Genomic DNA, 12,255 nt, shown 5'->3' on the forward strand with positions numbered 1-12,255 from the left:
AGATCATCATTTCAAAATGGAATTCGTTGCTGACCTTCACACCAACCCTGAGAAGACGAGATCATGCGGCAATTTATGTATTTATTCATTTTCACCAGTTAAATTGCCAAAGGGAATCTGACTCTGGGCTCCAGTCACTCCATCCTACAGTTCATGTGTATGGATGTCCAGTCTAAAGAGATCTGGGGGGGTTGTCCTCATGAGTTGATTTACTCTGTATAAGTGAATAATGGCGGCTTCCCCAGAAGTACAGTACTTGTACAGGTGGATTCCAAACTGTGTCAGTGACACATTTCGATTTTCAGTAGGTATAAAAAGCATCCATTCTATTGAAGGATTGCGTCCATGTTCTCTTTCACTTCTAAAAAGTTATTTCTGCATTATTTCCAGTTCTGTCAATGGAAGTCTCATCCATTGCACACTCACTTTCTTGTTCTTGTTCCAGAGAACTCTCATGATCACAAGCACCTGTCTAGTGAAACACCACAATCATGCACTGTCATTAGCACACACTTGAGTTCCCTTTTGAAGTTTCTGTCTCAGTCGACGTCCCAACTTCCCTTCCTCAGTGTGGCTGTACCACCCTCTGTGTTTCAAGTTCTTGTGAGACTAGGACTGTTGAACCTATGGCTAGGTCATCTTTTTCCTGTATAATCAAACAAACAAAACAAACATAAGTTCAAGAGTCAGACATAAAATCACATCATAAATGAAGAACTAACATTTGGGTGTTCTCTGTTCTCTTTCATGGGTCAAATGGCTTTAGTCTTATGTTCATGTCAACAAATTCTCAGGTAATCATTCATGAGCGTAGTCACACACACAGAAGTTCCTCTTTGGCATGTTGGGAATTTTTCTTTCTTCTACTTCTGGCAGAAATATAAGCATTGACAGAAATTGAATTCAAGCAGATGCACCGAACACACATCCAGCAGTCAGTTTTCTCTCAACTCTCTTAAATAAGTTTGTTTTCATCTGGGACTTTGTTGGTGCCAGTCCAGCCGACAAGGTAAGACCTCTCTTCATTAATAGGTAATGAATAAAAGATTATCATGAAGTCAACATTACAATAATGATTTAATTCATATGTTTAGTCATATGCTTCAGATTTTATTAAACGTGAATTAATCATGACTATCATGTATTCCTGATCATCACTAATATTTAATAATCAGGCTATTGTATGAGATTATGAGCTTCATTGTGTGAAGCCCTATGTTATTGCTCAGTCTCTGAAATTCACACACTAGTTGTTCTCTAGGAAACATTTGAGTGTGTGAAGCTATTTATTACCAGGCATATTCTGAGCTAGGTTTAACATAATGAACGCACAGTGTCACAAATAAACTTTAGTCCAAACACATTGTGTAACCATTCATTCCAATGTAGTTATAACTTGTTATAATTTGTCTCAGAATTTTCCATTCTGGTGGCATCTGTAAGTTTTGTATATAGTTGAATTTAAATATTGTCTCGTTCCATAGAAACATATTACCATGCAGAATTTTAGTGTTAAAGTAACCTAAAAACTGTGCCGCCCATGCTTTAATTTAGCAGTATTCAAGAAAAAGTTGTTAAATAAATCTGAAGGGTCAAAAATTAACTTTATTGTTATTAACTTGGCCACTTTATTTCAGCTTTTTATGTTTGACAACCATGGTTTTACTTTTTACTATTCATAAATGTGCTTGTGTCTGCACCTCTCAATGGTTTTATTTTGAATGAGGGCATTTATCAGATTATGTTCCCATATTATAGAAGCATCAGATATTAAATAAGACATATACATATGTATAAATAATGCTTTATCTCTCTTCTTTCAGATGCACCTGTTGTTCCTCATGGTCCTGCATTTCACAATAAGCTGTGTCAGTACTGACATCTGCAAACAAGACAATCCAAAAGTTTTAATGAGTAATGGTTGGTGATGTCATCCTCCTCTGCGGAATATCCCATTTTCTTTTTATTTCATTCACCAAACGTGCAGAAAATGTTGATACAGGCTCTCTCTCTTTCTGTGTGTGTGTGTGTGTGTGTGTGTGTGTGTGTGTGTGTGTGTGTGTGTGTGTGTGTGTGTGTGTGTGTGTGTGTGTGTGTGTGTGTGTGTGTGTGTGTGTGTGTGTGTGTGTGTGTGTGTGTGTGTGTGTGTGTTACTAGTTCTGGTCCTCAGTGTGCCTTATGGAAGAAATACCAAGGAGTATGTTTGTCTCACCTGTGGAGAGGCTCATCAGACCAAGCTTGTGTTTTGGAAGAAAAATGGTAATATGTCTACTACTGTTATTTCTACTATTACTAATCCATCTACCTGTATTGTGATATGCCATTATGCTAACATGATATAATATTATATTGTCAATCTTGAAATACAGACTGCTGGAAATCGTTTTCTGTCAGATGACACAGTTCTGGTGTTTGTAAGACTTTGAAGCATCAGTGTCACCTTCATATCGAACCATGTTCTTGTTTCAGGCTTGGAGCTAAACCCAGCTCTGGTGGGAAACAACATCACGGTCCTGGTGGAGGAAATGAATGGAGGAAACTACACTTGTCATGATAGCACAGACAGAGAATACCTCAACCACACTGTGATCATGGTCCAACAATACAAAGACAACAGCATTGATGGAGACTATAAAGAATACTGGATACTGGAAAAACAATCCCCTGAAGAAGGTAAGAGAAGAAAAATGGAGGAACTGAGGATTGACAAAGAGTACAACTCAATAGAAAATTCTGAAGAGTGGTGCAAAAGCAAACATTCAGAAGTTGAATTATTATACTGTATATATAAACCTTATAAATATATAAGTATATATTTTACTTCACTTTTTTATTCATTTATTTTTTGTGCTTTATTTGATAAAACAAAATGCTAAATATCCTGAACAGGCTGGTATGAATCTTCTGAATTGTGTGGCTCATTCAGTTATCAGATTAATATCTTGTTGATGGATCGTCCATTAATTTACAAGTTTTAAATACAGGGACTTAATAATGAACATGCTCTGAAACATCACACAGATAAACACAATTATAGACTGAGTGTTAACAGTGTTTGTGCTCCCCAAGTTTATATCCAGTGTTCAGCACCCAACTATCAGGGCTCCTTCCAGTGCACCTGGAAAAAGACCAGGTCCAGATCCCACGCTGCTGTACTCCTGGTGAATGCAAAACGGTGAGGTCCAACCTACTTCATCATGTTGAGAAGATCGTGAGTCCTATTCCAGATAGATAGATAGATGGATGGATGGATGGATGGATGGATGGATGGATGGATGGATGGATGGATGGATACAGACAGACAGACAGACAGACAGACAGACAGACAGACAGACAGACAGACAGACAGACAGACAGACAGACAGACAGACAGACAGACAGACAGACAGACAGACAGACAGACAGACAGACAGACAGACAGACAGATACTTTAATAATCCCAAGGGAAATTTTGGAAAAAGATATTTCTATAAACCATTCCTGTCTTCTGACTTTCAGGGATTTGGAATACATTCCCTGTGAGCTGAATGCTGATGGGTCAGGGATTCACTGCCATCATGCCAACTGCCAAAGTGAAGAGGAAAAGCACCGCATCGAGCTCACTGTTTACATGTACAGCCACTCTCGACTGGAGTTATATGCAACAAAATTCTTCCTGAGACAAATTGGTAAGTGATTGTAATTTTTACGGCATTTTAGGGCATCTCTTTGTATGTAGGTAAAAAACAAAGTCTTACTTACTTTGGTCAGGAAATGAACAATTAACCAAAGTTTAATATAATTTGTTTTCACCTTTACTCCTTTGTCTCATTCATTGCCTGATACAGTGAGGCCGGATAAAATCCCCAACCTACGCAGTGACAATGGTAACATGTTCACTTGGAGCTACCCCGACTCCTGGGAGAAGCCCTGCTCCTACTTTCGTCTGGAGTTTCAGGTCAAAGTGGTCCACAACAGACAAAGCTGTGACAGTGAAGATTCAATACTGGTAATCAATACAAACATGACGATCAGATTCCAGTTTACACTTTGTTAAAGTAAAATTACATTTACTGACTTTACTTCTTTTGTGCAGCACGCAACTACTGAGGAAACTAAACACATGATTGGTATCAAAGCCAATAAGTATATATTTTGCGTGCGAGCTAAGGACAAATATACCGATGGACCGTTCAGCCCCTGGAGCCACTGCATGTAGGTATACAGTATCAGATAGCTAGATAGCTAGATAGCTAGATAGCTAGATAGCTAGATAGATAGATAGACAGACTTTATTTATCCCAAACTGGGAAATTTAGAAGATATAATTTTCATGTGACTTCACTATTTGGCCAAATAATACCAACAATATGCCACCAATAAATCTGATCCACATCCTGTTCCCAGGGTGAAAAAACCTCATCTGACCTGTCAACTGGAGCCATGAGAGAACGCAAGGACAGAGGGTCTCTTTATGTCTCCTGTTTTTATTCCACCAACATTTTTACAACAATATATAATGTGAGAATGTACAGTATTTATTATGGTTAGTATTTTTGATGCAGTTGTTCCTTTGTTATTATAGCATAATGTTAAAAAATATTTGCAGTATTGTTGAAATCAATCATTTAAACCCAAACCATATGTGCCATTTGCAGATTCTGTTATAGAATTAGAACCAGCCACACACTTACTACTAAAATGTCTAACTTTTCGAAATAAAGTGTAGGGCATGATCATTTACTAATCTAATTTTTTGTGTTTTATTATAATGAAATTCTTAAGTACTGTAGAAAAAAAGTTCATTATATACTGAAATTATAATATATACACATATATATATTATGTAATTAGAAAGGTAGGTAGGTACTAGGTAGGTAGGTAGGTAGGTGGACTCATTGTTGAACATTATTATCAAGAACCTGGGGATATTAAGTAGAATCCATGTGACCCTTAACTTTCAAAAGTTTACCAGTACCAGGACTAGGAATAAAGGTACTGCATGTGTTCCCTTCTGTATACAGGACTACATACAGTACCTGTATGTAGTCAGGTGAAATGGACTATTGTGTAAACTATGCCTGAGTTTTGCTGGGCTTTAAAAATAAACAGGAAATCACAATAACTGAAGTTGCCTTATATGTTGCTACAACACTTAATTTGGATGGGGACAGAGTTGCATGAAGTCCATTTGGAAAATTGCATTGTGAGTGAGTAACAAATTTCACTCATCAGTGATGAAGCATTCATGACTAAGATTACCAAATAATTTAAATGCATATGAACTTTGTTTTACAGGCTCTGTCAAATAATAAAGACATTTCAAAGTAGACTTGTCTCCTGACACAGATTTGTGCAGCTACTGTGAATGTTACAAAGATATCTAACCCTCCCCTCATCATCAACTGAACAAGAGGCATTTCCCAACTATGTGGAACCTTCATAGTTAGACTTGCCTGGTGGGATAGAGTTCAACCATAGCATATCAAATGAATATGAATAAGAGCATTTGTTCCTAAAGAGTTATTCATCCACAGTGGACCTGTCGTAGAGCACACATCAAAATGGACATCTAGTAAACAGTAAGTGCCTACAGAGGATAGTAAGTTGTACATCCTAATAGAATCTCATCAAAACTACCACCTTTAATCAACACCATCATCCAGTGAAGATAGGGTGCTCTCAGAGGAGCCCGAGTTGTACAGGCACACTATACCAAAAATAAAAGACTTCCGTGATTCATTATCCAGTGAACACAAGCTCCTTGAAGCTGAGGAAAAAGAAACCAAAGCTAAGTCAATTAAGCTAAATCAGGAAATGAAAGGAAAAATGAAGGTGATGGGAGATAAAAGATAACACAATTTACTCTTAAACTCATTAAAAGACAGGATGGTAGATGATGGTTGAAACACAATACAACGTTAATAAGAAAATATCAAAGCTGAAGATGGAAAGACAATGAAATCAATGATGAAAGCAATGTTGCACAAATCTGTAGTTTCCCTCTTCCCTCTTGGCTCCAAACAGCGGATGACACAATTGGAACTTAATCACAATTGCAACTGGCAACATAATTTCAATGTCTTAGAAGAAGGAAATGGGCAGAATGCAGAAGACAGAGTTAGATGGAGGAAACTGATTCACTGAGGCGACCCCTGAAGGGAAAAGCCGAAAGGAAAAGAAGAAGTTTTTATTTTTATTATTGCAAAAACACCTTAATCACATTCAAACATTTTATAATTTTACATTAGATGAAAGCAATACAGTGCTTCAGAAGAAGGAGATTTTTTGAAAAAACACTTCAATCACATTCAAACATTTTACAATTTCTCATTAGATGAAAATACTTAACTCATTGACTGCCAGACACTTTCAGCGCGGACAGCTCCCCAGTGCCAGAGATTTTGAGCATTTTCACTGAATTTTGAAGGCCCACCAAATATTCATTTTTTAGGCTACATAAACATTCCACATATCACCCGAAACTTTAGACTGTCTTCTTTCATCAGAAAAAAAAATTTTGTTTCTAGCATCTATGTGTGTTTAGTTATTGCCCGTAGAACACAGGGTGGTTTCAGCAAAAACAGCTGATTTTGACCAGAAAACGGAGATAATGACGTTTTACTGCAGAGAAGCAAATTCAAGCAAAACTCCAACATCAAACTTCTGAAAATACTTTTACTTATTGAAACAATGCAAACAACATTAGAAAAAACATTTTTGATGAACAAATGATTTTATAACAATTTTGAAAATTAGACAAAACATAACAAAGTACATTCATTTCACTCTCAACTGTCAGAACCATTTACAGGTGAGTATGTGTGGGTGTAATCAATCATATTTCTTTTGAGTGTGATAAACAGTGAAGCATTCTCCTGCATGCAGGGGAATACGACAGGCCTTGCACCACATCCTGGTCTCACTCCTCCCACCCCTTCTAACACACACCCGACATTTCCTTGAGGGATGTGCCTTCTTTGTGGTGGCCCACAAACGTTCCAGCTTGTGCCTGGACATCAGGCCATCGAGTCTGCCTTCTGGGTCTCGGTTTCTGACTGACCTGGTTTGCAGCACGTCTTCGACCTCCATCTCCTCGCCCCCCTCATGTGACACGTACCCCTTTTCAGTCCAGGACCTTGCAATGTCCTTCATGAAATCAAGGTGCGATTTCTTGATCCCTGGGTTCCTGGACCTGAACAACACATAGGCATTGTACACACAAATCTGGAACAAATAGGCGACAAACTTTTTTGTCCAGTTTTGAGTTTTCCTGATGAAGGGGTAGTACGCAATGTTCTGGTCTAGTTTGTCCACCCCATTCATGCAGGAATTGTACTGTACCACACACTCCGGTTTGAGCTGTGCCACTTTTTCCCGCTGACCCTTCTGCCACACCTCCACCCTCTGCATCCTGTCGTTGTGGCAGGTTGTTATCATTCTCACCAGGCGCTTGTCCTGCCAGGCCAAGACCAGTACCCGGCCGTTGTGTCGCACCACCTTCCCCTCCTCACCCAAGTCTGTCTTTGACGGCTCTCTGATGATCTGTGGTTCGCCACGGTTTTTCCTGAGGGTTCCACAAACATTAGTCTTTTTTTTACACAACTGCTCACACAGTTTTACGGAATTATAAAAATTGTCCATGAATATTGTGTACCCCTGCTCGGTCAGGCGGTCAAGGAGGGAGAACACAATGTCTGGGAGTGTGCTCGGCTGGCCAACATAAGGCAACATATTGTAACAATAGCCAGTCCGCGAGTCACACAAAATATAAGATTTTATGCCATATTTGACTGGCTTCTGAGGGTTGTAAACCCTGAAGTTCAGGCGTCCACGCCACTGCAACATCCCCTCATCAATACAAATGTTTTCATGAGGCTGATACAGCTCTTTGAATTTGGAAATAATTGAATCAAGGACAGGACGCACTTTATAAAGTTTATCTCCAGCATCCTGTGAGGCATTGTCATTGAAGTGGAGAAACTTCCCAATTAGCTGGAACCTGTTGCGTGGCATGGTGTTGTTGAAGTACGGAATGGCTTCCATTGGATCCTCACTCCAGTACATGCTGACGCTGGGCTTCTTTATGTAGCCGGTGAGGAACATAAGACCCAAGTATTTTTTGAGCTCTGGAACGTTCACCGGTTTCCACACCCTCTCTCTGGAGTGTGGCAGAGCTTCAGGATGTGCCTGTATAAACTGCTGTGCATACAGGTTGGTCTGAGACACAATGTGACCCAGCAGCTCGTCAGTCAGAAACAGCTGCATGAAGTCAACCGGCTGGTCTGAATCCAGGTCTGCAGCCGCATTCTGGGGACCAGGGGTTGCCACGAATGGGAACTTAGTGGGTTTCCAGCCATCATGACTCCAAACACCTGCATCCACCTCCAGTGATTGGCGTCTCCTCGCACCTCTCCCTCTAGCAGGTGCACGTCCTCTACTCGTGTTAGGGACTGTAAAATATAGAAATATACAATTTTACACTATATATATATATATGCATGCTTGAAATAAGTAGGATATCATTTTACACAACATATATATATATTATATACACACATGCCTGAAATATGTACCATTCTACAAAACATACACACACACACACATATTATACATATATACACACACATGCCTGAAATATGTACCATTCTACAAAACATACACACACACACACACACACACATATTATACATATATACACACGCATGCCTGAAATAAGTACCATTCTACACAAAAGAGTAATACATTCATGGATGGGGAACAACTTATGGGAGACGGAGGGCCGACACGTGTTTTTTACATCATGTAACAAAGTAGCAAAATAGTTACCTTTGCTCCTCAGATCCTCCGTGGGCTCCCACGGATCTGGGGAGGACTCCCTGCTGCTTTCTGACGGAATCCACTCAGATGACGAGTCCGGGTCCGGTTCAGAGTCAGAACCGTCGCCGGACAGACGCAGCGGAGAACCCTCCGCAGCGGCGCTCCCACGTGGGACGCCGCCGAACTGCGGGGGGGCCCCGCTACAACCCGCCACGCTTTCCTCGCCTCCGATCCGGTCTTCAATCTCCTTGGGTGCATCTCCTGCACCCCGATCCTTACCGCTGTCGCTCATTTTCACAGCAGCTACACTGCCAGACAAGCTCTGTGCCAGTGTGAGCTGCTTGAACCTGCCTCCTCCACATGCTTTCGCCTTGCGCTTCGCCATTTTGCTCTCCACTACTGCCCCAACACCGACGCTTCTTCGTCGTTTTATCTGGTGATCTAGGGTGTGAAACACTGCCCCCGACCGGAATACATGGAATACAAGGCTGAAAATCACACAGAATGTGCGAAACGCTTTGATCTAACGTTCCCTATAAAAAACGCCTAAGACGAAATATGACGTCTTTGGCACTCAACGTTTGGATTCTATAAGACGAAATATGACGTCTTTGGCACTCTGTGAGTTAAGTGCTTCAAAAACACTAAAAACCAATAAATAAAAGGAAAATACCATTTAAAAATTAGTGCATTATATCAGTTTGCAAAAGTGAGTTGATCATCAACTAAAGTGCATAGGACATTTTTGTAGCACCAGATGTTCCTAAAGTTATTCAGGTCTTTTGTCAATTTATAGAAACCAAATTCTAGTTTTAAGCGACATCTGATGTTACAGCAAAAAACAGTAGCTGCTTCTTGAACAGCATTGTTTTCAATTCTCCTCTTCCTGGTCACGTAAATTGCGAGTTTTGCCTCTCCAGAGATAAAATTTAAAAGCTGCCACTTTCTCTGATTCGATTTATTGTACCCAGCACCGTAGATGAATTTCCTGATACTAAAATTTTCACTGAACAATTTAAAAACATTCGTTAGAAGAGTGAAGAACACTGCAAGTCTCCCACACTCACTGAAAGCATGAAAGACTGTCTCACGAAGGGGACAGAAGGGACACTGGCTGGACACCGCAGGGTTAAAAACAGAGATAAAAGCATTGGAACCGATGGCACCATGTAAGATCCTCCACTGGAGGTCGGCTGTTTTTTTCTTGAGGGGAGGTTTGTATAGAAGTCTCCACTGCGGGTCAGGTCCATTTCCCGTCATCCTGTTGGCCCAGGTCGTGGGTGCTCTGTTACACAGGTTTTTCTTGTTGATTACTTTTACACGTTGTTTGTACAGTATTTTTTTGTTGGCCGTGTGCAGGCTGATTTGTCGTTCATCTCCGAGGAGAGGACCCTCCAGTTCTCCAAACAGGGGACTGATGTGGACCTCAGGGAAAGGATCTTTGCTGTCCGGCACAGTCCCTGTACTATAGTCCAGGAGGAGGCTTCTCTCCTTCCCGGAGAGTCTTTGCCTCCACAGTTGTAGCACCCTCTGAGCCACCCTGGTGGACTGGATGTTCAGCAGGGAGCTCACTGCCTGGGCGTCCGCCAACGCTGGCCCGGCGTTGTGCACCAGCTGCTGGAGGGTCATGGTCCTGGTTCTGCAAAGCGCTGCAGACAGCCCAGGTGTGGCTCCACTGCAGACGTCCAGCCTGGCCCCATGCACTAGTGGTTCCCTCAGTAACCAGAACAGAGAGTCAGAGCTTTTTCCTAGGCTGCTTTTAAATAAGGCCCATGACTTAAAAACACCATGATAAAACGGAGGCAAACCATTTAACTTGAGAAACTTGGAATCCATTAAAAACAGTGCAGCATCCAGGTCCAAGTTACTCACACGTTTGAATATGCAGCTGGCCACCTCTCTCCACGTCAGATCCGCTGGTCCAGTCAGAAACCGCTGGATGAACTGTAATCTGAATGTGGCTGTTCTACTAGCCAGGTGGATGAGGCCCTGTCCCCCCTCCTCTCTTGATAAAAACAACACTCTTTGAGGCACCCAATGTAGCCCATCCCAGAAAAAGTTAACAAGTTTGGTCTGGATTTGAGCTAGAAACCCTGATGGAGGGTCCATACAGGCCAAGCGGTGCCACAGCTGTGAGGCCACCAGGTTGTTTATCACTAAAACTCGACCTCTGTACGACATTCTGGGGAGTAACCATTTCCATTTTTTAAGTTTCCCTTCTATTTTTTCAATGACGCCCTTCCATTTCTTCCTGGTTGTTGTTGTTAAGAAGAAGAAGAATATTTTTATTTTTAAAAGTACATTTTAGAAGAAGAAGTAGAAGAAGGAAATGGGCAGATAGAGACATGGAAACAGCCCTGTAGGAAAGTTGTTTGTAAAGTACTACCTAACATGCACATGCCTACACTGTTATGCAAAAGAGAAAGTACAGAAAGCTCCCTCACATTGTCTTCCAATTAGTCACTGGAAGGCACGCAAGATATCAAGATATTGTGAGATAGATCATGATCCCTGGTGTAGACTTCACGGGTGTATCTTTGCCTCCTTCGTCATCCTCCCACTCGTTCTCCCCCCTACCTGGAAGTCTGCAACTGCTGTCAAATAAAACCATGAAAGATAAAGAATGTAATTGAGAAGCATGAACGAAAAACCAAATTTATAACCTTGAAAATGTATCTGAAAACAGAGACTGACTGTTTGAATGGCGTTCATGTAAGAAACTCTGTCATCTGCGATAAATCCATCAAGCCCTGGCTGGCAGATTGTGACCAATCCTAACCCTTGATTTCATGACTGAAAAAAGGAGGGAAGTTGGCATCCTTGTCAGCGACACATTTCCGCTTTCCAGGCTGGGTACAGTGACCAATGTTTGTGGGTGTGCCTTGGGAAATATGTTGAGAGAAAGGCAGGACATCATGAACTCCTTAGGTCAACATAATTATGAAAGCCTGCTTCTATCCCATGCCAACTTCTGGACCTTCACCATCAATACATGGAACGAATAGCTTGTTTTACGGGACATGACATAAGAGTCTATTGTAGTTACCACCACCTACTGTACAGAACTCTTCATTCAGGTGGCAAAGACCGGAAAATGCCTTGTTTGCAATGGAGCATGAAGGATGAACTTTAAAGATGAACCTGCAAAATTACAAAGCAGTTTTCTGTGAATATATAAACATAATGAATACAACAGAGCTGAAGCTGAAGCTGGAAGCTGAAAAATGAAGAGTGTTGCATGACTATTAGGAAGGAGTTAAGATAGGCTCTGGGTTGATCAGGAGGTACTTCCAGATGACTAAACAACTACAGCTAATGTGATCAGGGAAACAGGTTGGAGAGTACTTGGTGTGTCATCTGGAGGGAAAGTAGATAAGGAGACTTGGTGGTGGAATGAGGAGGTACAGGAGTGTATACAAAGAAAGAGGTTAGCTAAGAAGAAGTGGGACACTGAGA

The 12,255-nt window shown here is 41.1% G+C and overlaps 2 protein-coding genes across 2 annotated transcripts; one reads left to right on the forward strand and one right to left on the reverse strand.

The window, feature by feature from the left end:
- The first annotated feature begins 877 nt into the window (after positions 1-877).
- On the forward strand, positions 878-4,638 carry il12bb (interleukin 12B, b). Its single transcript, XM_068331826.1, has 9 exons — positions 878-1,009; positions 1,824-1,920; positions 2,158-2,259; positions 2,470-2,673; positions 3,070-3,175; positions 3,499-3,668; positions 3,828-3,988; positions 4,076-4,194; positions 4,387-4,638. The coding sequence occupies exons 2-9, from the start codon at positions 1,824-1,826 to the stop codon at positions 4,424-4,426; spliced, it is 999 nt and encodes a 332-aa protein (XP_068187927.1). The 5' UTR covers positions 878-1,009; the 3' UTR covers positions 4,427-4,638.
- A 2,002-nt stretch (positions 4,639-6,640) lies between these two features.
- Positions 6,641-9,322, reverse strand: LOC137606456 (piggyBac transposable element-derived protein 4-like). Its single transcript, XM_068331709.1, has 2 exons — positions 8,809-9,322; positions 6,641-8,432 (listed from the first exon to the last, which is right to left on the reverse strand). The coding sequence occupies exons 1-2, from the start codon at positions 9,182-9,184 to the stop codon at positions 6,814-6,816; spliced, it is 1,995 nt and encodes a 664-aa protein (XP_068187810.1). The 5' UTR covers positions 9,185-9,322; the 3' UTR covers positions 6,641-6,813.
- Positions 9,323-12,255: the final 2,933 nt, after the last annotated feature.

This window comes from Antennarius striatus, chromosome 13, assembly GCF_040054535.1.
Source record: "Antennarius striatus isolate MH-2024 chromosome 13, ASM4005453v1, whole genome shotgun sequence".
NCBI lineage: Eukaryota > Metazoa > Chordata > Actinopteri > Lophiiformes > Antennariidae > Antennarius > Antennarius striatus.